The 25,104-nt window shown below is 49.9% G+C and overlaps 2 protein-coding genes across 5 annotated transcripts; both read right to left on the reverse strand.

The window, feature by feature from the left end:
- Window positions 1-147: 147 nt before the first annotated feature.
- On the reverse strand, window positions 148-6,547 carry Gba1 (glucosylceramidase beta 1). Its single transcript, XM_052180061.1, has 11 exons — window positions 6,368-6,547; window positions 5,879-5,952; window positions 5,435-5,626; window positions 5,191-5,337; window positions 3,791-3,924; window positions 3,407-3,579; window positions 2,960-3,194; window positions 1,376-1,600; window positions 835-998; window positions 401-517; window positions 148-312 (listed from the first exon to the last, which is right to left on the reverse strand). The coding sequence occupies exons 2-11, from the start codon at window positions 5,931-5,933 to the stop codon at window positions 207-209; spliced, it is 1,548 nt and encodes a 515-aa protein (XP_052036021.1). The 5' UTR covers window positions 5,934-5,952; window positions 6,368-6,547; the 3' UTR covers window positions 148-206.
- A 12,482-nt stretch (window positions 6,548-19,029) lies between these two features.
- Entrep3 (endosomal transmembrane epsin interactor 3) lies at window positions 19,030-25,084 on the reverse strand. 4 transcript variants are annotated; one of them, XM_052180064.1, is made up of 12 exons: window positions 24,096-25,084; window positions 23,837-23,893; window positions 23,532-23,642; window positions 23,305-23,424; window positions 23,067-23,174; window positions 22,456-22,628; window positions 22,248-22,347; window positions 21,428-21,497; window positions 20,681-21,226; window positions 20,150-20,218; window positions 19,819-20,072; window positions 19,030-19,734 (listed from the first exon to the last, which is right to left on the reverse strand). In XM_052180064.1, exons 1-12 carry the CDS (start codon window positions 24,318-24,320, stop codon window positions 19,561-19,563), a joined length of 2,007 nt encoding a protein of 668 aa, XP_052036024.1. In that variant the 5' UTR covers window positions 24,321-25,084; the 3' UTR covers window positions 19,030-19,560. The 4 variants fall into 4 exon arrangements, with proteins under 4 accessions (XP_052036024.1, XP_052036025.1, XP_052036023.1 ...); XM_052180065.1 differs by having other exon boundaries at window positions 19,819-20,039; window positions 23,520-23,642; XM_052180063.1 differs by having other exon boundaries at window positions 23,520-23,642.
- Between the last annotated feature and the right edge of the window lie 20 nt (window positions 25,085-25,104).

Here is a 25,104-nt window from a genome sequence, read left to right on the forward strand (position 1 = left end):
AGCCATGGGGAGTTGGAGGGACTCTAGGACCCATACATATCACATACTAGAAAGGAGAGTGAGGCACCCAAACCCCTGCCCTGCCGAGTCACTGTAAGGTCCCCCGGGCCCTGCCGTGTCTTCTTAAAACACAGATAGCACAGGAGCTAACTCTTTCCCTTTAATGTCCACGCTCAGCCCAGGTGCCTGCTCAGGTATCCGCTCCATCACTGGCGACGCCACAGGTAAGTGTGGATGGAGTAGCCGGGTGAGATGGTCTCCAGGAAGCCCAGATCAGGATCACTGATGGTAAGAGGGACATCCTTGGAAGATCTGGAGAGACGAAAAGCCAAGAATCAACCTGCTGAGGCCAACCACCTCACACTGCTCAGGCCCAGACCTGCCCTTGTACCCAGCTTACCGGTTTAACACGACCACAACTGCGGAGCCATCAGGGCGTAGCAGTGCTACTGTTTCCAGGTCGCTCTTCTCACTGGCCACCAACCCCACTCTCTGGGACCCCTCGGGAATGAATTTGCTGAATGTGAAGAGAGACCTCATCAGGGACCCCAGGCTTCCCTGGGCAACATAGTCAGACTCTGAACTCAGCTTCAGCTGTGCTGCTGGGCCTTGGTCCTGTCCTGCAGCAGGACTCTAGCCTCAGTCATCTGGGGATTATCTGTGGCTCAGATGCCACCCAGTCACTTCCCGCCCACATGGTGCAACAGGAGGAGCGTGCCCCTTCCAGGGTTGCCTCCCTAGAAGCCTTCCTGCTCCCTCACGGCCCAGGATGATGTAAGCCTGACACAGACAGGTGACAGGCCTCCTATGGAACGGGATGCCCACTCTCCTCACCTGAAGTGGCCAAGATGGTAGAACATGGGCTGTTTGTAAAATGTGTCTTTGGGGATGTCGACAATAATGGGGCTATCAACGAAGTTGCGGACCCAGTTGGGCCCTCCTTCAGGATTCAGGGCAAGGTTCCAGTCGGTCCATCCGGTTACGTGGTAAAGGAGGTTCTAGAGTAGAAGCAGGAGTCAAAAAGGTAAAGATGGGCATCCCTAGACAAAAAACAGCCAAGGATCACAGGAGTGGTTTGTTCCTCTGAAGGGACGCCCTGTCTCAGTGTCTGAGGAGAAGGGGCCTGTGAAGATGGAGGCATCTCAGGAGCTGAGAAATCTGAGGCAGATATGGTTGCCAGGACCCCAAACAGGAAGAAAAAGACTGCTGGGCATACACGTCGTCTGTGAAGGAAAAGATGATCACAGCATCCCACAGCTGCCTCAAGGAGAGAGCTGGCAAACCAGCTGAGGAGGAAGGCCTGTTTGCCTTTATGAGATTAGAAAAGGGATCTCAGATCACAGTGTGCTTTGGGAATGGGAGACAGGCGGCTCACCGTAATGATGCTGTGACTGTACTGCATCCCTCGATCCCAGGAGCCCAGCCGAACGCTCTGTTCCCAGAACTTGGAGCCCACGCAGGCCTCTGAAGCAAAGAGCATTGTGTTGGGGAACAAGCGGTGTGTCTCTCCTAAAGTAGCTTTGGCTGGAGCCAGGAAGTCCATATACCAGTGTACAGCAATGCCATGAACGTACTTAGCTGCCTCTGGGTCAGAGAGCACCTGCACCGAGAGAGGGGAGGAGCAATAGGGGAAGGGAGCCACTGACCACAGCCCTGCAGAGAGCTGTGACAAAGGAACTACGCGTCCTGAGAAATGGGTGGTAGGACCCAGCAACCGGAAGGCCTTACACTGGCAAGTGTGATTCATAGGCCCTGGAAGGCCAGAGCAGGCAGCGCCCTCGGCAACCAGCTCCAGCCTAGGGTGTTCCAGGAGTCACAAGCTGGAGCTGGGAAAATTCTTGCCATGCAGCTGAGTACCTCAGTCCTCCAGCACCCATGCAGGGCCTCGCACTGTCACAGCACCGGACAGGTAGAGTCGGTAATCCCCTGGGGCTCAGTGACTAGCAAACCTAGCCTAATCAGAGGGAGACTCTGTGTCAAAACCCAAAACAAACTGGAGAGATGGCTCAGCAGTTGAGAGCACTGACTGCTCTTCCAGAGGTCCTGAGTTCAAATCCCAGCAACCACATGATGGCTCACAACCATCTGTAATGGGATCTGATGCCCTCTTCTGGTGTGTCTGAAGACAGCTACAGTGTATGTACTCATATAAATAAAATAAATCTTTTTTTTTTTTTTTTGGTTTTTTTGAGACAGGGTTTCTCTGTGTAGCTCTGGCTGTCCTGGAACTCAATCTGTAGACCAGGCTGGCCTCGAACTCAGAAATCCGCCTGCCTCTGCCTCCCAAGTGCTGGGATTACAGGGGTGCACCACCACGCCCGGCTTTAAAATAAATCTTAAAAAAAAACAAAACCGCTGGGGGTGGTGGCACACGCCTGTGATCCCAGCACTTGGGAGGCAGAGGCAGGCGGATTTCTGAGTTGGAGGCCAGCCTGGTCTACAGACTGAGTTCCAGGACAGGCAGGGCTACACAGAGAAACCCTGTCTCAAAACAAACAAACAAAAAAACAAAACAAAGCAAAAAAAAAAGTACACAAAGTTCAGCTGTTCCTGATGAATTGTCAGATAAGGCCCACACACACCTACATGTACATAAAAGAGAAGTTGAGAGGCCAGGTGCGTAGGTGATGTTAGTCTCAGCACCTGAGAGACAAGAGGCAAGCAGATGTCCAGGAGTGCAATGCCAGCTTGGTCCATATCATTTCAGACCAACCAAATCTATCTAGTGAGATCCCGTCTCAAAAATAAATAAGTAGAAGTCAGGTGTGGTGTATGCCTATAATCCCAGCCTTTATAAGTCAGGAGCATGCCCACGACTTCAAGGCCAGCCTAGTTTATATAGTAAGACCCTATTTCAACCTTGGCACCAGGGAAAGGACCCTAAAATTGTAGCCAGTCATTTTGGATGGTAGCTTTGGCGTCCCCTGGGACTCCCCGGGCGGTTCTAGAGCTTACGTACCACCTGTGCCCAGCGGGGTAGCAACAAGCGCTGGTCATCGAGCATGAGTAACTTCACGTCGTGAGAACTGTTGGTAAGCGCTGGCCCTAGGTCATGGGAAATGAAGTCTCTCTGGTGCTCGGGAGTGAAGCCCAGGCACTGGAAGGGGTACCCGGTGAAGAGCCCTGCAGAAGGTTCATTCTCCACTGTCACAGCCCAGAATTTTATGTTGTACATAGCATAAGCATCCAGGAACCTGGCAAGAGAGAAAGGGCACGAGCGATCAGGGCCAGGAGAATGGACCGATATATGGGCAACAGGTAAAACTGACAACCTGAAAGGCACGGAATGTTGAAAGATGAGGCAGAGGTAAATCTAGAAGTGGGGCAGGTCAAGGGGTATGGTGTAGATGAAGGTGTCCACGGGAGGTTGGTCCAGACCCCACGGCCCCGATGGATGATCCCTTACTTGACAAAGTAATTGGCCCAGGTCTGGTGATAGATATCCCCTGGTTGGCCCTTGAGTGACCCCTTCCCATTCACTGCCCCGTTGGTCTTGAGCCAAGTAGGTGATGTCCAGGGACTGGCAAAGAGTGAAATGGGGCGTGGGGACATCTTCAGGGCTCGGTGAATCAGGGGTATCTGGAGACAAACAGTGAAGAGAGAGACACCCAGAGCTGGATCTCATACTAGTTCAACCAGTGCATCAGGTCCAGCCATCAGCCCCCACCCTCTTACCCCAAGTCAAATAGGCTACAGAATGTTCCACATTGCTCTAGAGACAGCTCTAACCTGGACCTTCCCGGCCCCAAGACAGCAATACCGATAGGGCAGAAGCCACTAGAATGCCCACCTTGAGCTTGGTATCTTCCTCCGGGAGGCTGAAGTTGGCTAACTGGAAGTCATTAGGGGTGTCAGCATAGGTGTAGACACGGATGGAGAAGTCACAACTGGCCATGGGCACCCGGATGATGTTATATTCAATTCCTGCAGGAAACGATGGCCAAGATAGGGAAATCTGAATCAACGGAAGAGTGGGGAGCCAGGTGTCTTAACATCACGCCTATAATCCCATTCCTCCTGAGGCGGAGGCAGCCAGACCGATGGGAGCAGGCCAGCCTGGGCTACAGGGTAAGACCCTGTCTCAAAATAGGATAAAATAAAATAATATAATAAGCTAAGTATGAAAATTGGCTTTAATCAGTTGTTAGGTCTCAATGGAGTCTCATTCAGAGCCAGGGTCTAGGTGTGGAATTGTGGAGCCCAGAACCTGAGGGAAACAGAAGCCCCTTCTGAGCACGTGTCTCCTGAGCACTTAGAATGTTGGACAGGTGATCTTATTTCTGTGATCTCGGTGTTGCACCGAGTCAGGAAGCAACGGCCTGGTACACTTGGTGGCACATGCTTGTAATCCCAGCACTTAGAAAATGAAGTCAGAGCAGGGGCGGTAGTGGCACACTCCTTTAATCCCAGCACTCTGGGAGGCCGAGGCAGGTGGATTTCTGAGTTTGAGGCCAGCCTGGTCTACAGAGTGAGTTCCAGGACAGCCAGGGCTACACAGAGAAATCCTGTCTCAAAATAATAACAACAACAAAAAGAAAGAAAGAAAGAAAGAAAGAAAGAAAGAAAGAAAGAAAGAAAGAAAGAAAGAAAGAAAGAAAGAAAGAAAGAAAGAAAGAAAAAGAAAATGAAGTCAGAAAAACTAAGGGTTCGAGGCTAGTCATGGCTACAGTGATGGAGGGAACCTGAGCTACAGAAAGTAAGGGAGGGAGGGGACAAAGGGAAAGAGCAAAAACTGAGAGGCAGGCTGGGGATGCAGCTCAGGCAGCAGACCGCTTGCCACGGGCGCACGAAGCTCCAGCACGGTGTAAACTGGGTTGGCCAACACACACCTGTAACTCCAGCACTCAGGAGATGAGGGTCAGGAGGATCAGAAGTCAGTCATCACTGACTACATAGCAGACTTGAGTCTTTCGAAGCCCACTCAAAGAGGGATAGAGAAGAGAGGGGAGAAGAACTGGAAGGGAGGCAAGTGTCAGGGGAAATATGGAAGCAAGAGCAACCAGGCTGGCAGGACAGCTCAGTGGGTAGGGTCCCTGCAGACCTGACTGGAGCCCATGATCCCTATGGTGGACAAGGGATACCCAAAATCAAGAGATAATAATAAAATGTAATAAAAATAAAATAAAATAAAGTCAGTGTGTAAAAAAGGGCAGAAATTATAGTATCCCATCTTGCTCTGCCCTTCCTCACCCTCAGCAGAGAAGTAGGATCTGAGCAGCAGTTTCTGAGTTGGTGGGGACAAGGCCAGGATGTTGAGCGCAGTGGCGTCTGTCATGGCCCCTCCAAATCCCTTCACCTTCTGGAACTTCTCTTCTGGCTGCAACGTGAGTAGTAACCCTGGGGAAAGAGGGGAAACTCAGAGTCCAGAAGAGGACATGCCAGTCACCGGTGTGACTTTGGGTCCAGGCTTAGGAGGACAGATAAAAGTGGCTACCTGTGCCGGTGCGGTTGGCCTGGATGGAGCCAACACTCAGTTCCATCCGACGTCCACTTCGCGTACTCTCAAAACGGCTGAAGGTCCCCAGGGCCGGCAAGGTCAGTGGGTCAAGAGAGTCACAGTAGGTCGCATTGCAGACACAGACCACTGAGCTGTAGCCAAAGCTTTTGGGGATGCAGGGTTGGGCACCTAGAAGGCAGGGCACAAGCAGAGGCAAGCATCGGAGTGGGTTTATGGGGGAGTGGGCATGGTGGGTACAGAGACTGAATGACCATTTAAAAAAGGAAAAATCCCTCCACTGAACTCCCAGCCCAACGATGTCTCGGGCGCTCTAAAGGAGTCACAGAGTCCCTACTGAAAGTCCACCACCACCATGGAAGACTCCCAGAGGACTGCGGGGCAGGGGACACCTTCCTGCAGCCATCCCTGTCCTTGACTCACCGTATGCCCAAGACACTGCCTGAAATAGGAAGAATCCTATGAGCCTGACAGCCATGACAGACGCCCGCACGCTTCTGAGAAGAAAATGGGGAAGAAAGACTTATTCTAATGTAAGTCTCCCTCTACCCTGCAACCACTCTCCTGGCCAGAGTCCAGCTGCCTGTAGATGCCCAAGCAGAGGCTCCCGCCTTTATTAGTGATCAGACAATGCCCCTATATAGACACCAGAGCTGTCTTGCATTCATTCTGCTAGGGAGTTTGCTTCCCACGCCAAAGAGGACTTCTTCACTCTTTTCCCCCATCGATTTCAACCTTCAGCCCTCCCTCCATCTATGCCTTACTCAAAGAGCCATGATGCCCTGAATTAAACAAACAAACAAACAAACAAACAAAACAAAACAAAACCTGAACTCACTGAATTCCATAATCTGGATGGGCAGAATTCCACAAGCAAGATTGACAAGGCAAATTGTAACCCTGCCTGCTTACCTTTCCAGAGGATCTTGGAAACTTGAGCTACTCAGGATCAGTGAAAGAGAAGATTGTGGGAGTTTCAGAGCCTTGGAGGGATACAAGATCTACTAAATAAAACAAGGATATAAGCAGATATCATATCTATTGGAACCGGACTAGCACAGCAAGTTCATTCCGGCTTAAAGGGGGAGGACAAAATCACATGATGACTAAGCCGGTCACGTGATGCAGGAAGTGAAGCAATCGAAGCCATATTTGTAATGGGCAGTTGGGCTCTTCCAGGCTGTTCATTCATTGCCTGTGAAATTTTGGGAGGCCTAAAGGATGACAGCTTTAGGAAGATAATTCTAACAAGGATTGTATGGACAGCTGAGTAGATGCTCCTCAATCCAAGACAGAGAGGACTTCTAGCCTGTAAGGGCCACTGTATTCACATGCACATACCGACACACATTTATACATAATTTAAAAATAAGAACAAACTTTTAAAAAACCCACATACAGCCTGAAGGTGGGGGCGCAAGCCTTTACATCAGGCAGATCCCTGTGAGTTCAAGGTCAGCCTAGTCTACAGAGCAATTTCCAGGATAACCAGGGCTGTTACACAGAGAAACCGTGTCTAGAAAAACAACAACAACCCCCCACATACACACAATCTCTGCCCTAAAGAGACCAGTGAGACGGATGAGTCAGACACACATGAGTTACAGATGAAGACAGATAGAAATGTTGACAAGTACACTTACAAGATTTCTTGAGAGTTTCCTCTCAGGGGACCCTTCATAGAGGAGCAGGAGAGGAGGTGCGGTGAAGTGCAGGGAACTGCTGTTGGCTCTGGAGAGCAGGACTGAGGGAGGGAGTTGTCCCCACTGGCCCTTTCTGGGTTCCCTTGTTTCATCATCAGATGCAGGCTGGAAAGCTATTCATCCTCCTTACAAGGAACTGGAAAATGCTGTCTATCTTTGGTGGACACAAGGAGAGTGCTCTCCTCCAGGGTCCTTTGTGATCCGCATCAAATAGGATTTATTGGCAGTGACACATACAACATGATCTGACTAATTCCAGGTCTCTAAGCCTGTTTCCACACTTGCCCAACACAGACACTAGCACAATCGCACAGGAGCATTACTAGAGTTAGCAAGATAAGCCAAGGGAAGCATGTAATTAGACACTAGGAGCTTTATGCTCGCTGAAAGAGGCTTTTGTGTTCTTATTAGGAACACAATGGCATCTTTACCACATACACATTTTAAAAAAATTGATTAGTTATCTTCTTCTTCAGTTCTGGCTTCTTCTGCATTGATTTGAATCCTTGCGACTCAATCATGTACTGTTTGGTTGTCTTGTCAAGAATCAGTAAGCCAGTTCCTCTAAGCCTGCTTCTCGTCCATAAAAGAGGAGGAACCAACCAAGCCGCCTCCTATGGCTGTTATGAGATGGAAGAGTAGCTAGGTACGGTTATGATTGTGCTGCACACCAACTATTGCAACCAGGCAGGCCTGTGTTTATGAGGGAAGCCTTCAGGGAAACATTTGACTTTTGTAGCCAGCCTCAAAGCCTTCCTGTACCTATTATAGCGCTGGGATAAGCGCCAAGTTGTCACAGTAAACTGAACTACTGGATGACTGCGGCTGTCTGTATCCACCCTCCTTAGACTTCCTGATTTCCAGGAAGTGTTGCCCAAGACATGTCTATTTCATTCATCCACAATTCCACGGCTGTGGCCTTAATATGTAATATACAACAAGTACCCTATCATGTCTGGCCAGAACTTTCTTTTCTTTCCCTTCTTTCTCTCTTCCTTCCTTCCTTCCTTCCTTCCTTCCTTCCTTCCTTCCTTCCTTCCTTCCTTCCTTCCTTCCTTCCTTTCTTTCTTTCTTTCTTTCTTTCTTTCTTTCTTTCTTTCTTTCTTTCTTTCTTTCTTCTTTTCTTCTTTGTTTCTTAAGACAGGGTTTCTCTGTGTAGCCTTCGATGTCCTGGAACTTGCTCTGTAGACCAGGCTGACCCTGAACTGAGATCTGCCCGCCTCAGCCTCCTGAGTGCTGGATTTAGAGGTATGGACTACCACCACTTGGCCAGAGCTGATTTCTTTTTTTGTTTTTGTTTTTGTTTTTGGTTTTTTTTGGATTTAGTTTTTTCTGAGACAGGGATTCTCTGTATAGCCCTGGCTGTCCTGGAACTCACTCTGTAGACCAGGCTGGCCTCAAATTCAGAAATCCACCTGCCTCTGCCTCCCAAGTGCTGGAATTAAAGGCGTGCGCCACCATTGCCAGCTATATTTCTTCTCATTTTTTTTCTCTTTTCTGCTTGTTTGCTTGCTTGCTTCCTTCCTTTCCTTCTTTCTTTCTTCCTTTGTTGTTGTTTGGAGGCTGGATCTCACTGTTAGCTCTGGCTGTCCTGGAACTTACTATATAGACCACAGTAGCCCTAAGCTCACAGAGCCTGCCTTTAGCTACCTCCCAAGGGCTGGAATTACAAGCCTGCACCGCCACGCCAGGCACACTGGGTCTTTCAATTCCAGTCTCTAAGGCTAGGGATGCGCTTAGTAGTTTGTGGTCTGTTTTCTTTTTTCAGTTTGTTTCACATTTGGTTGTTTTGTTTTTCTTCTTTCTTGAATTAGGGTTCCACTGTAGCCTGGGCTAGCCTGGAACTTTGTGCCTTTGTCTCCACTTGCTGAGATTGCAGAAGTGTGACATGACATCCACGGTTTCAGATGTCACTCCCTCTAGTGACACGCATACACACACACACACACACACAAAAAAAAAACCCCACAAAATTAACTAACTGTCCTGCGACACAAACTCATAATCTCATACAGCTCTTCTGTCTGACTTACAGCTACTGCCATCTGTTGTGTGACAATCTACATCTATCTGTGAGTTACTGCTAATCTTAGGCAGAAGCTTAATTTTGTTTCAGTAGGCACTCGATTGTTGGCCTGGCCAGTAATGGCACACACCTTTAATCCCAGTGCTCAGGAGGCTGAGGCAGGTGGACCTTTGAGTTTGAGGTCAGCCTGTTATACAGAGTGAGGTGAGTTCCAGAATAGCCAGGGTGACACAGAGAAACCCTGTCTTGAGAGAGAGAGAGAGAGAGAGAGAGAGAGAGAGAGAGAGAGAGAGAGAATTCACTATGTAGCCTGGACTAGAACAAGCTAAGTAGGCCAGGCTGGCCTCGAACTCAGAGCTCTGCATGACTCTGCCTCTCAAGGGCTGAGATTAAAGGCTTGAATAACCATGGCCAGATCACCTCTTTTTAAAATGTTTATTGTGGTTTTGGTGGGGCAGGAGGATGATGGCACAAGTGTGGCAGTCAGAAGACAACTTTGTACAGTTTGTTTTTTCCTTCTGTGTTTACAACATGTTCCTGCGCCAGGCAGTGGTGGTGCACACCTTTAATCCCAGCGCTTGGGAGGCAGAGGCAGGCGGGATTTCTGATTTCGAGGCCAGTCTGGCCTACAGAGTGAGTTCCAGGACAGCCAGGGCTACACAGAGAAACCCTGTCTCGAAAACAAACAAACAAACAAACAAACAAACAAACAAAAAACCGTGTTCCTGCAATGGTTGAGCCGTCTGACCCACTTTCTTCCTCTTCTAAAAAATTAAACTTATGTTCAATTGTATTTACTCAGTTATTGTATGTGAGTGCATTTCCCCAGGTGCACATATCAGAGAGCAACAGGAGTGAGTGGGTTCCCTCGTTCCACCGTAAGCATTTCAGGGACCAGACTTGTCTGGCTACTACACTATACCTTTACTTTACTTGTAAAACACAAGTATTTTAGCAACTGTTTTAGTTTGCTTCTGTAATACACACCATAACTAAAAACTACCTGGGGAGGAAATGGGTTCATTTCATTTTGAGACTCCTAGACACATTCCATCACCACGGGGGTAGGAGGGGGGGGAGCTGGGAGGGCGGGGAGTCAGGTTAGGAGCAAAAGCAGAAACTGGAACGATGACTGTGCCCCCTTGGTTCGCTCTGCCTGCTTTCTTAAACCCAGGACCACCTACCTGTCCAGGGGTAGAGTGGTACCACCCAGTGTGCTAGATCTTCTCATACCAATCAAATATCAAAAAAGACGCACCACTGGCTAATCAGATGGAGATGATTCCTCAGATGAGAGTCTCTCGTCTCAGATGTCTAGGTTTCTGTCAAGGTGACAAAAACTAATTAGCACAGCAACTAATAATGATAACAGGATGGTTCCATGCAAATGCTGGGAAGGAAAAAGTTAAGACACCAAACCCAGTATCAATTCCATCTGACGTCTAATCAGAGAAACAGCAGCCCCAACCGGAGGCTAAAGGAAATCACAGCAGCCAAAGGCGAGTGGGCGGGACACCATACCGGAGCGGGGCAGGGCGAGGTATAGTGGGGTGGGGCTGTGGGAGGGGCCTGAGGCGAGGGGGCGGGAAAAAGATCACGGTTGCACAATCAGGAGAACCGAGAAGGGGCGAGGCATGAAGCTAGAAATAGCCAGAAGCTGGGCGTGAGATTCGGGTCCACTGAGCGTGAGGTGGGCTGGACCCGAGGCGTGTTTCCCTCAGAGCCTGCGCGGTTAGAGCTGCAGTACCAAAATGCGCAGGCGCGAAACTGGAGGCTAACTTTTCGGTTTAGCGAGGAAGTTGAGACTCCTTAGAAAGGGGGATCCCCAGCCAGGCGGTGGTGGTGCATGCCTTTAATCCCAGCACTTGTGAGGCAGAGGCAGGTGGATTTCTGAGTTCGAGGTCAGCCTGGTCTAAGAGTGAGTTCCAGGACAGCCAGGACTACACAGAGAAACCCTGTCTCGAAAAACCTAAAAAGAAAAGAAAAAGAAAAAAAAAAGAAAGAAAGGGGGGCGGAAAATCCCAGGCCTTCTCTTATTTTTCATTGGTTCTCCTGGGACCAGCGTAGCCCACGTGAAACCTAAGCTTGTTCTTAGTCTACAAAGTAGACTACAGACAGGGCTTGAGGCTAGGGTGGCTGATGTGCCGCCCTCAGATCAAGATCCCCTAGTTAAGGAACCTCAGCAGAGAGAAGAAGATCCAGACTCCAGAAACTGCCCCTGTGGGGTAATGTTCATTTACCTCCTACTTGTTTTGTTGTTCTGGCGGCATACCAACACTTCCTGAGGCTAAGCTCTCCTTGTGAATTAATTATTCAAGAGGCCTTGCAGCCTGACTACATCTCTGGGCAGTGACTCTTCCATTTCCCATTGCTGGAGGGCATCTTACCGCTCCCTCGTACTAAGATAAAACTCTTTAGATTGTTCTTTTGCAGCCCTTCTAACCCCTCTTGCATGGCCTTGAACTTTTGTTAATCCTGTTGCCTCAAGCCTCTCAAGTGCTCAGTGAGATTACAGGTGAGAACCACAATACTAGCGTTAGTTAAAGATAAATAAACTGTCGGCAATCCCTGGGGTTTTTAAAGGCGGGGGTGGGGGAGAGTGCTGGAGAGAGGGCTAGCAGTTAAGTGTACTTCCTGCTCTTCCAGAGGACCAGGTAGTTTGTAATATCCACATCCAGATCTCACAGTTGCTGATAACTCCACATCCAGGGGATACCAGCTCTCAAGTGAATATACATATAATAAAATTACATCTTAAAACGGAGCATGAAAGCCAGGCGTGGTGGCGCACGCCTGTGATTCCAGCACTCTGGGAGGCAGAGGCAGGCGGATTTCTGAGTTTGAGGCCAGCCTGGTCTACAGAGTGAGTTCCAGGACAGCCAGGGCTACACAGAGAAACCCTGTCTCGAAAAAACCAAAAAAAAAAAAAAAAAAAAAAAAAAAAGGACTGTGCACCACACCTGGCCCAACAGCCCTGCCCCCTGGTTCTATTTTATTTTTTTAATGTGTATGTAAGATTGCTTTGCATGCATCTGTCTGTGCACAGTGTACATGCTGTGCTCTCAGAGGCCAGAGGAGGGCATCAGATTCCCCTGGAACTGGAGTTAAATGCCAATTGTCAAAATACTGATGATTGTAAATTGCCCTGTGGGCGCTAGAATGAATCCAGATAAGTCCTCTGGAAGAGCAACCAGTGCGCTTGCTTAACCACTGAACCAGTTCTCCAACTCCAGAGCTTTTAAACCTGACACTCCTGAGTCACATTCCCAGAAGTGGCTCAGTGGGTGAAGACTCCCAACCTTGCTGACCTGAGTTTAATCCCTGAGACCCTCATGCTGGAAGAAGAGAACAGACTACTACATATTGTCTTCTGACCCCCATACTTACATACACATATGCACTGTGGTGTACATGTGTAAACATAGTCACACACACACATGCATGAGAGGAGGGGTTGGTAATAAAATATTATTTCAAACAAACCAACCAACAACCAACAAACACTAGGGGGCTAGAGAGATACCAGAAGTAGGACCTCTGGCTGCTCTTCTAGAAGACCTAGGTTCTATTCCAGCAGCCATGATGTAGTTCACAATCCTCTGTAACTCCAGTTCCAAAGGGTCTGATGGCCTCTTCTGGCCTCCAAGCATACTATGCATACCAGAGCTGGACAGGCATTCATGGTAACAAAGTATCCATATATATATATGTGTGTGTGTGTGTGTATGTTTTTAAAAGTATATATATATGTGTATATATAATTATAATATAAACATGCAATTATAATATATATTTTAAAATGATAGTTGTCTTTTTTGTTTGTTTGTTTGTTTGTTTGTTTGAGACAGGGTTTCTCTGTGTAGCCCTTGGCTGTCCTGGAACTCACTCTGTAGACAAGGCTGGCCTCGAACTCAGAAATCTGCCTGCCTCTGTCTCCCAAGTGCTGGGATTACAGGCGTGCGCCACCATCACCCGGCTAAACTATAGTTGTCTTGATGGCATATGCCTTTAATTGGGAAGCAGACGCAGACAGGATCCCTGTGAATTAAAGATGAGACTGGTCTACATAGTAAGTTCTAGAACAGCCAGCAGTACATAGTAAAAATTAGTCTTAAAAAACAAAAAAACAAAAAGAAAAGAACAGAAAAAGAAAGAGTAGAAGGAAAAACAGAAAATATTTCTTCCCCTTCCTTCCTTCCTTCCTTCCTTCCTTCCTTCCTTCCTTCCTTCCTTCCTTCCTGTCTTTCTTTCTTTCTTTCTTTCTTTCTTTCTTTCTTTCTTTCTTTCTTTGTTTCTTTCTTTCTGTATTGGCTGGTTTTGTGTGTCAACTTGACACAGGCTGGAATTATCACAGAGAAAGGAGCTTCAGTAGGGAAGTGCCTCCATGAGATCCAGATGTGGGGCATTTTCTCAATTAGTGATCAAGGGGGCAGAGCCCCTTGTGGGTGGTGACATCTCTGGGCTGGTGGTCTTGGGTTCTATAAGAAAGCAAGCTGGGCAGTGGTGACTCATGCCTGTAATCCCAGCACTCTGGGAGGCAGAGGCAGGCAGATTTCTGAGTTCGAGGCCAGCCTGGTCTACAGAGTGAGTTCCAGGACAGCCAGGGCTATACAGAGAAACCCTGCCTTTAAAAAAAAACAAATAAAAATAAAATAAAATAAAATAAAATAAAATAAAATAAAGCAAGCTGAGCAAACCAGGGGAAGCAAACCAGTAAGTAACATCCCTCCATGGCCTCTGCATCAGCTCCTGCTTCCCGTCCTGCTTGAGTTCCAGTCCTGACTTCCTTTGGTGATGAACAGCAGCATGGAAGTGTAAGCTGAATAAACCCTTTCCTCCCCAACTTGCTTCTTGGTTATGATTTTTGTGCAGGAATAGAAACCCTGACTAAGGACTCTTTCTTTCTTTCTTTCTTTCTTTCTTTCTTTCTTTCTTTCTTTCTCTCTCTCTCTCTCTCTCTCTCTCTCTCTTTCTTTTTTGACAGGGTTTCTCTGTGTAGCCCCTGGCTGTCCTGGAAGTTCTGTAGACCAGGTTGTTCTTGAACACAGAGAGAACTGCCTGCCTCTGCCCTGCCCACCCCTAGGGCTGAGGTGTGCATTAACACTGTCCTCCAAAAATATTCCTTAATGAGATGGTAAGGGTTGAATTAAGACCAGAATCTAGTGATGGCATCATATAGTTCTTGGTGCTTAGAGACATTCTGCCTGGGGTAAAGTGGACCAGGAGATTGAAGACTACCTCAATTTATTTATTTAGAGATAAGATCTTACTGTATAGTCTAGGCTAACATCAAGCTATGTAAACCTGGCTTCTAACTCTGAAAGTTTTTTTTAAAAATCAGCTTTTAAAATCAGTTTAAAAAACTTGAAAAAGTTTTCTAAAAATAAACTTTTTATTAGAGTTTCAAGTTTATGAGAAAAACCATTAGTAATGTAAGCTGCAAATCATGACTTTCAGGAGATGGGAGCTGAAGAGGAGGAAAGGAAAAAACCATGCAGTGCCCAGCAGTGCCCAGCGGTGCCCAGCGGTGCCCAGCGGCGCCCAGCGGTGCCCAGCAGTGCCCAGCGGTGCCTAGCAGTACCCAGCGGTGCCCAGCGGTGCCCAGCAGTACCCAGCGGTGCCCAGCGGTGCCCAGCAGTGCCCAGCAGTGCCCAGCAGTACCCAGCGGTGCCTAGCGGTGCCCAGCAGTGCCCAGCGGTGCCCAGCCCTGCAGATGTAGCAAACACTCTTACGGCAGAGAAGTTGCTTCCCAGAAGGAGAAGACGCTTCAGCAGAAGCCTAAAGTTTCTGGGAAAATAGACCGAGATTATTTTATTGTTGTTGTTTATTTGCTTGCTTGCTTGCTTGTTTGGGGGGACTAAAAGATGACTTATTCCAGAGCCACAGTTAATGACCATGGCCCAGGAACACAGAGTGAGGTACCCCCAACTTCCATGTTCCAGTATGGAAGCAGGTCCATGGCTTCACAGAACAAAGAAAGTCATACTTCAAGGCAAGTTTAAAATTCATCGATGGGGGCCGGGTGTAGTGGCGCACGCCTTTAATTTTGGCACTTGGGAGGCAGAGGCAGGTGGATCTCTCAGTTTGAAGCCAGTCTGGTCTACAGAGTGAGTTCCAGGACAGCCAGGGCTACACAGAGAAACCCTGTCTCAAAAACAAACAAACAAACAAACAAACAAACAAAAACCCGAAAACCAAAACCAAAACCAAAACAGAACAAAGCTGGTGAATATATCGGCCAGCAAGGTACTTACACGGAGACGGGATGCCTTCTGTCAGCTTCAGATGCAGTCTGATGGCATGTTTACCTTTTGGGTTCATGGGAGCCAGTGATGTGCTAAATGAATAGATTCCAACAGGTTAGTCACAGGATGCTAGTCAAGTAGGGAACGCCTACTGAGGTGGCTAAAGGTGGCTCAATATTCCAGTCTTTGCTGACCGCTGTGGTCCTAAACAGTCGGTCTATACAGACACAGCACACAGCTTCTTCTTCTTCTTCTTTTTTTAAAAATATTTATTTATTTACATGTAAGTACACTGTAGCTGTCTTCAGACACATCAGAAGAGGGCATCTGATCTCATTAGGGATGGTTGTGAGCCACCATGTGGATGCTGGGATTTGAACTCAGGACCTCTGGAAGGGCAGTCACTGCTCTTAACCGCTGAGCCATCTCTCCAGCCCCAGCAGACACAGCTTCTTTCCCATTCTTTTTCACAGTTCCCCTTGTGAGATCAACATCTCATTTTGTACATCCAAAGAACCACATATTATTTATTAAATATTACAAGGCCCCATAGGAAGGCTTATTCCCAGGATACTTGCTAGGCTTGCTTTCTTTTCTTTTCTTTCTTTCTTTTTTTCTTTTTGGTTTTTTTTCAAGACAGGGTTTCTCTATGTAGCCCAGGCTGTCCTGGAACTCACTCTGTAGACCAGGCTGGCCTCAAACTCAGAAATCTACCTGCCTCTGCCTCCCAAGTGCTGGGATTAAAGGCGTGCGCCACCACTGCCCAGCCCCTTGCTAAGGTTTAAACTAGCGTCCTAAAGAAGAAAAAAATAGAAGGAAAAGTTGTAATCTGCTAGGTATGGCAACCCATGCCATTGACCCCCCCTCTCTGGGCTGCAGAGGCAGACAGACCTCTGTGAATTTAATGCAAGCATGGTTGAGTTCCAGTTAATCAAAATGACATAGTGAAACCTTATCTTTTAAAAAGTTACATTTTGAGCTGGGTAGGTGGTGGTGGCTCAAGCCTGTAATCCCAGCACTCTGTCTGGGAGGCAGAGGCAGGCAGATTTCTGAGTTTGAGGCCAGCCTGGTCTACAGAGTGAGTTTCAGAACAGCCAGAGCTATACAGAGAAACATTGTTTCGATAAAACCAAATCCCAAAAAAACCAAAACCAAACAAACAAAAAGTTACATTTTATTGGGAATTGTAAAAAGAGTTACATTTTTTTTTTTGTCTCGAAAAACCAAAAAAAAAAAAAAAAGTTACATTTTTCTAAATTAGGACTCAGACAAGCATACAGGTTTAACAGAGATACATAGTATAAGTCACTGCCTTTGATATTATTTTAAATGCTCAATTAGTCAATAGGGTTGGATAGAAGGGAGCTATTTGTTTAATAATAAAAAAGAGCTATTTGTTTTGAGGTAGGGTGTCATTCTGAAGCCCGTGGCCTTGAATTCAGGAGTTTTTGTACCTCCGTTTCATACGTGCTGGGGTTACAGTCTTGAACCACATCATCTGGAGAGGAGGTGGCAGGCTAGGCTAAGCTGCTAGGAAGATGGTGAGACAGATGTCACCATAGGATTGTTATATTGGATGAGGGAAACCAAAATGAAGATCAAGCTTTTGGGATGTGTGAATGGGGCCTGGCAGAGTTATTACTGAGATGAGAGCAGGGGAAAACCAGCGGTGAGGGCAGGTGGTAGGGCAGAGGTGCACACCGCCTCTGGGCATCGGGCATGAGTGCAGTGTACTTACTATGCACAAGCCAGCAAAACACTCATAACTCAAGGGAGACTATCAGTTTGGGGGGGGGGCATGGGCGGAGCTGGAGGAAAAAAGGAAAGGGGAGTGAATGTAATTGCATCCCAGCACTCAGGAGGCAAAGGCAGGCAGACAGCTCTGTGAGTTCAAGGCCAGCCTGGTGTATATAGTGAGTTCCAGGACAGCCATGGCTATTTAGAGAGACCCTATCTCAAAAAAAAAAAAAAAAAAAAAAAAAAAAAAGAAGAAAAAGAAAAAGAAAAAAGAAAAAAAAGAAAAAATAGAAAAGCCCATATTTATGTTACCCATAAGGGTGTAAAGGAGACCCAGAGAGTAAAGAAAGAAGAAAAACAGGAAACTGTGGCATCTTCAAAGATGAGAAAACTCACAAGAAAGGTGCTGGCGATGTATCTTAGTTGATTGCGCAGTGAGTAACACGTTTGTAAAACCGGCATGCTAACGCTGGACTGGAACCTTGGCACTTGGCAAGTGGCAATAGAAGAATTGACTGTTCAAGTTGAAGCTGAAGAAATGGCTCAGTGGTTAAAGATCATCCATGGGTCAGAGTTAAATTCTAGGCACCAACATGGTAGCTCACAACTATCTGTTAACTCCAGCCCTGGCGCATCTGAAATCCTCTTCTGGACTCTGCGGGCACTAGGGAAGCACTTGGTACACGAAAAGTGTATATATTTACACGCAAAACAGTCATACACATTAATAAGTACTTTTTTATATTGTTTAAGGTTGAGGATTAGGGAAATAGCTCAGTGTGTACAGTCATGCCTTCAGCATGGGGGCCGAGCTCCAAGGCCTTAAACCCATATCAAGTCAGGCAGAATAATCCCAGTTACTGTTATGGTGGAATGAGGACTTAGGAGCCGGGAGGATCCCCGGCCTGGCAGATGCAGCAGAGAAAACCACAGAGACCCTGTTTCAAACAAGGCGGAGGCACGGTCTGACATCAGCCTCTGACTTCCACGGGTGCTGTGGAACATGTACCACGTTGTGTGCAGTCTCACACTTACCAGAACACACACACACACACACACACACACACACACACAGAGTCACTTTCACGTTGTTCTGTGCTATGCAAACCTGGTCACCCTTGTTTGATCCCCAGAACCCACCCACAGAGAAGCAAAGAGCTGACTTCACAGACTTGTCCTCTGACTTCCACACACATGCTGGGGAGTGCAAGCTCATTCATCACTCATACACACAACTCTCCAAGAAACACCTCCAAAACAGAGTTTCTTTAAAAAACTGGCAGTGATGACACAGGCCTTGGGAGGCAGCTCTTGGGAGGCAGAAGCAGGAAGATTTCTGTGAGTTCTAGGATAGCCTGGTCTACAGAGTAAGTTCCAAGACATCCAAGGTTCTCTAGAGAAAACCTGTCTCAGGGAGAAAAGAAAATGAGAAAGGAGGGAGGGGGAGAAGGCAAACCGAAGTATGTGCCATATATATTTACTATTTTTCTTTTTTTAAAGATTTATTATATGTAAGTACACTGTAGCTGTCTTTAGACACACCAGAAGAGGGTGTCAGATTCCATTACAGATGGTTGTGGTTGCTGGGAATTGAACTCAGGACCTCTGAAAGAGCAGCCAGTGCTTTTTTGTTGTTGTTTTGTTTTGGGTTTTTTTTCGTTTTTTTGAGACAGGGTTTCCCTGTGTATGCCTGGCTGTCCTGGAACTCGCTCTATAGATCACGCTGTCCTGGAACTCAGAAATCTGCCTGCTTCTGCCTCCCAAGTGCTGGGATTAAAGGCATGCGCCACCACTGCCCGGCCATTTCAAATATCTTTAATAAACCCCAACACTACTTTAACAACAACATAACACTCCAAGAGAGAAGGGAGAAATGGAAATTTATTGAAGGCGTAGTGTTACAAACATTCCTGTTCACAACGTATAGGTCAAGCAGTTAAGGGTAATTAACTGCCTGAGGTCATGCAGCTGGAGGTGGCAAAGCTGACAAGCCACCTAAATTCCTGTCTCTGTTCGCCTGCCCTACCACCACTTGGCAAGGAAACACTCCGCTTTTGCCCCCGTGCAGTGCCCTTGAGTATCAGAAAGAGGCACTCTCATGCGGGGAGGAGGAGGGGACTAATTTTCCTCCGTCGATGCTGTAAGCAGGGGACATTTCCTCCCACAACTCGAACACCCATGCAGCACAGGACAGAAGCTCTGCCGTTCAGAGGGACAGAGGCAAGCAACAGGCGCCCTCACAGGCAGGCAGGAAAGGGACACCTTGGGAGAGTATACAGCGGATTTCGTTTTGAGCCAGCCAGCGGTGCACAGGGCTGCTGAGGGCTGCCGGTCCTAACCCTGGCACTTAAGGCTCCAGCATGCCTCTGATCTGTTCAACGGAACACGCCGGAATCAGAGCCCAGTCTCCCGGCTGCCTCCATTGAGGCTGAGGCTGTGTGGGCGGATGCCATGCTCCAGCCTGCGTCCAGACAAGAGTCGCCTTAGGGAGGAGCCAGAGCTCAAATCACCACAGCTGCGAAGGTGGAGGCTCTCTCGACCTGGCCGGCCCCATGGGCTCCTGCGCACCTGGAAGAGGACAGAGAGGGATAAGCCGACCGAAAGCGCCAGGCTTTTCTAGGATGCTTCTTGGTTCCAGGGACTCTTACTTACTTGCTTATATCCATGGGCTCCAGTGCCTGCAGGGTCCGGGGACTTCCTAGACAGCTGGAGGAAACGGGTGACCAGGCCCCGGCCTGGCCAGCTTCCTTTCAGGTCCCCTAGAGAGTGGGCAGGTGCAGGACCTGAAGGCAGGGGAACCTTCTGGAAGGTGGGCACTGGGCGGCGTTTCTCGGCTGAGCGAGCACGTAGCAACTTGGGGGAAGGGCAGCGGGCTAGGCGGAAAAGGCAGGCTTCAGAGCAGAGCCCTACAGAGAAAGAGCAAGAAGTGTGGGTGGGCCAGCCAGTGCCCCTCACCCTCCAGCTGCCCATCCACACGCCTGACCTGTGTCTGCAGAGGAGATAGAGGCAGCTTCTTCCTCAAGCACTTTGGTATAAAAGTCCCTGAAGTCAGCTGGGGAGGAGAAACAAGAGCAGCGTGAGATTGCTCTACGGACAAACCTCTCCTCCATCAGCATCCAAGGAGCCATCACCTCTCCTGCAACTAGATGTTATACCGTAGGGAGATGGGCTCTTCAGCGCTGTCCCTCACTGCTGTCGCCTCCCCAACTCTGCTTAGGGTCCCCAGATGGGAGCTCGGGCAATTCCTGTGTGGCTATGAACTATTTCGCCTTATCTCTTAGTAACTCAGAGAATTCTGGTTGATCTGTTGCTATAACTGAGTAGTTACGAGGCCCAGGCGTAGGCGCTGTGGAAATGGTTTCAAAAACCAAGTCCTCGCACCTGGTTAGCTGTGAAGCCTCTGTCTCTGGGGTTGAGCACTCAGGAAGGACACTAACTGAGGGAGTAACTTCCCCTCTTCCTTTAGGAGGGGGACCCAATCCTAGTGGATTATCCTTCCCCAAACTAGGCTCACCGATGTCGCTGGAGGTGGTAATGCCTGGGTCGCTGTGAGACCTTGGCAGCAGCAGTGGTGGAGGGGGTGTCCGGTGAGGAGGCCGGTGTCCGGGTGGGGTGAGGGAACCTGAGCTATCACTGAAGCGCCGAGCTGGTGCTCGGGCAGGAGGGGGTGCAGCTGAGCGGCTGCCTCCTCGGGGGACCCGCCGCCTCAGCTCGGGAAAGCAAGGTCCCACCCAGGGCGGCCAGCCCTCCAACCGGTGGCAACTGCGAGCAGCCGTGGGGGCACCCAGTGGAGGCGGGGCTTCAGGGGCTGAGCAGGAATAGGAGCGGGCAGCCCGTGGGGGTCGCCGTGGCAAGGGACTGTCTTCAAAGGGACCCCGGAGGCCGCAGTCCAGGCTAAGGCAGTAGCCTGCGCGGCTGCGCTGGATGGAGCGGAAGAGCACGTAATCGACGGAGCGCACAGAGCCCTGGAGTTCCAGCAGGCACGAGTCTTCTGACGGGCTAGAGCCCCCAGGGAGGTCGCCAATGGCTGACAACACCAGGGACCCACTGTCCATGGACACTATGGGTGGCAAGGGAACGCTAGGTAGGATTTCATGAGGGCAACTGCTCTGGCTCGGTCGGACTCCCGGCTTTATCCTCAAGGAGACCGATAGGGTTCTAAAGTAGCTTAACTCCAAACCTTCAGCTGAAATTGTTAGCCTGGTTTTCCCCTCCTTCTGGCCCCACCCTGCCCTTATCCACTCTGGCCCAGTCTGCTCACCATCTACAATGGAGGCCACCCGCTCGCAGACACAGGAGCCATCGTGAAGCTGAGGATCAAACAGCGTGGCCTGCAGAAGACACAGGATCAAGAGTCCAGCCCTTCACATTGGCATGACCACTCCCATGCACTGGGAAAAACTACTGAGACCAGAGATTCCAGAGCAGTTTTGTCACTCTGCATGTTTGGTTGTTTTTTTTTTTTTTTTTTTTTTAATTTTTTGTTTGTTTGTTTGTTTTTGTTTTTTCGAGACAGGGTTTCTCTGTGTAGCTCTGGCTGTCCTGGAACTCACTCTGTAGACCAGGCCTGCCTCTGCCTCCCAAGTGCTGGGATTAAAGGCGTGTGCCGCCACCCTGGCTGTTAGGTTGGTTTTTGAGACAGGGTTTACTGCATAGCCTAGGCTAGACTTTCAACTCCTAGCCTCACTGTCTCCACTTCCCCAGGGCTGTGATTATAGGCAGATACCACTACAGTTGGCTTTGTATAATTGCTTAAGGGGGCATCAGTTTCTATATCTTTATTTTTATGTAGTTTTTGAGAAGGTCACTGAAGCCCAGGCTGGTCTATGCAGACCAGATTCCCCACAAACTTGTGAAACTTGCTGCTTCTGCCTCTCCAGTGCTGGGATTACAGGAGCGAACCATCATGCCCAGCTGCACATCTTTAAAAGAGAACTACTAGTTCATCTCACCTCAGCAGCTCTAGGGCAGATCAGAGATGGCTGCGGGGTATGCTAATAGAGCCCACAAGAACCGCCATCCTTATCAAGGGCGGGCTAGGCTCTGTCCACTACCCCGGCCGCAGGCAGCCCTTTCCTCACCTGGCTGTCTCTTCGCAGCCCCATGACGGCCTCGTAAGAAGGGGGGCAATCAGTAGGATACAAGGGCACTGGGCTATCCATGGAGCCATTATACGTGATGCTGGCAGGATGAGGGAGAGGATCAGGGTCTGGAAAATAACTTCGACTCCACAGCTATGCCTTCCCGGCAGTCCAGCCTCCCACCCAATGCCCCCACGCCCAGTCTTACCTTTGTGCGTCTGTCTCTGAACTGCAGGTGTACTCTGGAGGGTAGTAGGGTGGTGGGGGCACAGGCGGGACAAATTCCTCCAAATCTAGCATAGTGTGGAGGAGAGGCGCCGGAGGCGAGGACGGACAGGCCAGGGGCCCCAGGGGGCCTGAGGCGGAGCGGTCAGGGGCGATCTGCCGCAGAGCAAGCCTGGTTTCAAATTTCTTTCCTTTCTGCTATTTTTATGGCCCTACCTCCACCAAGAAGATCCAGTTCCAACCTTCCTCAGCCACACCCAGCCTCTCCTCCGGCCTCTCCATGTTCCTCCAGCTGTAGCCTTGTCCACCCATTAATCTCTCCTTTCTCGTTTCATATCTATCCGTAATTGTCACCTGTTCCCTGTCACACTTGACGACTACCTATCCTTTATCCCCTCGTCCAGCTTCCTGATTTCACCCCATCCAGGCTCCCCCACTCTCCCTTCGGCACTAAGCGTCCCTGCAATAAATATCCTCAGGTGACCTAGCGCCCATGCTCAAAATCTAGACCTGTGGCTGTGGTTGGCAGGCCCAAGCCAGCACACACCCCCAGCTCCCACCACACCTGTGCTTGGGCCTCGGTTCCCTTCGTACCATATGCACCAGATCCAGGGAGAAGATCTGGACACAGCAGACAATAGCAGAGAGGGTACAGATTATCGCAGCACAGATGGTTAGACCACAGACACTGAAGAGCAGGTTCTGGAGAAGGAAAGTTAAAGGAGAGGAGTAAGGGGTCCTAACAGGAAAACCTTTGAGAACTCCAGGAGGGGAGGGAGGGGGAGATGCAGGATAACGGTGTAGGAGGGAGGGACGGGGAGGGCTTGTTCACCTTGAGGGCCCCTCTGGCTTCATCACAGGTGGAGTTAAGGGCAACTTTCAGCTCCTGGCCCCACTCTGGACAAGGTCTGTGTAGGCGGACAGGGGGGCAGCATATGCAGACCTTCCCTTCCTGTGTGGGAGTGGAAAGGGCAAGGCAGCCCGGATGAGAGCAAACTCTGGGGTCCCTCACGTCTCTCCCAACCCCCTCCTTTCCAGGTCTCCCACCTCAAATCTCACCATGGAACATTGTTGGAAGTCCCGGGCCAGCTGGGCATTCTTACAGGAGAGGACAGAACCGGCCATGCTGAGCATGACACAGAGCACCGAAAGCAAGGAGAAGAAAGAGATCTGAGGGAAAGAGGGCGTCCTCTCAGGGCTGGAGCCTTCGCAGCACTCCTCGGCCACAGAATGAGCCACCCTCTTCTCCTAACAGACAGTCTCTGTCAGCCTTGCACCAAATGGAAAGCTCCTGAGGGCATAAAGGGTATCCCCTCTGGTGTTGGGCACCTGCTTCCCAGTGGGCATCGGGCCTTGGCACCTACCACTAGAGTGAATGGCCGCTTCCAGGACACAATGCCAACCAACCCGGAGAACGCCAGCTAGGGACAGAGTGGGCACAGGCTCAGCCTGGCAGGGGAAGCACCTAAGTGAGCCCCTTGCCACAGGATGCACCCAGCCCTGCAAGGAGGGAGAGGACCGGGAGGACGAGGAAAGACAACCATCTGGGCTTGCAGGTGAGGAGGGCGGGGCCTGGGAAGCTTCTCCCACCCCAGGAATCTGTACTCTTTGTACCCAACTCACCGAGAACCCAGCCCAAGATGGGCAGGACCTCTTGATGCTCTCGGTGGTTGTGACAGAGGAGGCCACCATGCTGAAGGTTACCACCAGGATGCCCAAGAGCACCTGGGCCAGCCCCAACGTGAGCAGGGCCTGGAGCCAGGGTCGGTGGAGGCGGAGGTGGGTAAGGCCCCGGGTACTGGGCCGGCTGGTCAGCGAGCGACTGGAGTCACTAGGCGAGGGCATCATGCCTGCCGCCCAGTAGCCCGCACCTCGCTCGGTCCCCCTTGATACTTGGAAGCATCTCAGAAGCACCCAAGCCCTGGTTCTTTATCCTTTCCACAGCCCTCGCTGTAAAGCCCACCTCCTGGCTAGGTCCTCTGGGGCATCGCCCGGGGACGCCAGCTGGAAGGAGGCCCAAAGAAGGGGCGTCACGAAGGGACAGTGAGGGGCTCCCTCCCCACCACCAAACGGGTACCGTGCCCGGGGAGGCGATGAGGACGCGAGGGCACCGGCTCATTGCATTTCCTTAATGACGAGTGGTGCCGAGAAGGGCAGATCCCGGACTGAAGAGTAGCGTTCCGGAACCCAGGGAAGGGTGGGGAGGGCAAAAGCGAGGGGGGTGCAAACAAGTCTACAGAAGAGGGGAAAGGTCTGCATGCAGGGACCAGACGTGCGCTTGGCGATTCAGGGCCGCCTGGTGGGGAGAGGCCGCGGAAACTGTCTCCAGAGCCTGGGACCCGCTCCCCTCCCCACCATGCTCGGCTGGCTTCCTTAGCTCCTCCAGCTGCAGCAGGTCAGGCTGTGGAGGTGGGGGATGGTGGATAGTGCGTGGTGCGGAGGGGTGTGGTGGGTGGTGCAATGCATCTTGGGAGCTGTAGTCTGAGAGCAACCCTGGGGAAGGGAGGAGATAGGGAGAGGCCCTCCTCCATCCCTAGCCTCGCCTGAAGCCTGAGCAGTTCAGGATCATTTGTGTCCATTTTCTGCCCTACCCAACGCCCTAGGTTCCCGGGATGCAAAGTTCTCACCAAAG

This window comes from Apodemus sylvaticus, chromosome 4, assembly GCF_947179515.1.
Source record: "Apodemus sylvaticus chromosome 4, mApoSyl1.1, whole genome shotgun sequence".
Lineage (NCBI taxonomy): Eukaryota > Metazoa > Chordata > Mammalia > Rodentia > Muridae > Apodemus > Apodemus sylvaticus.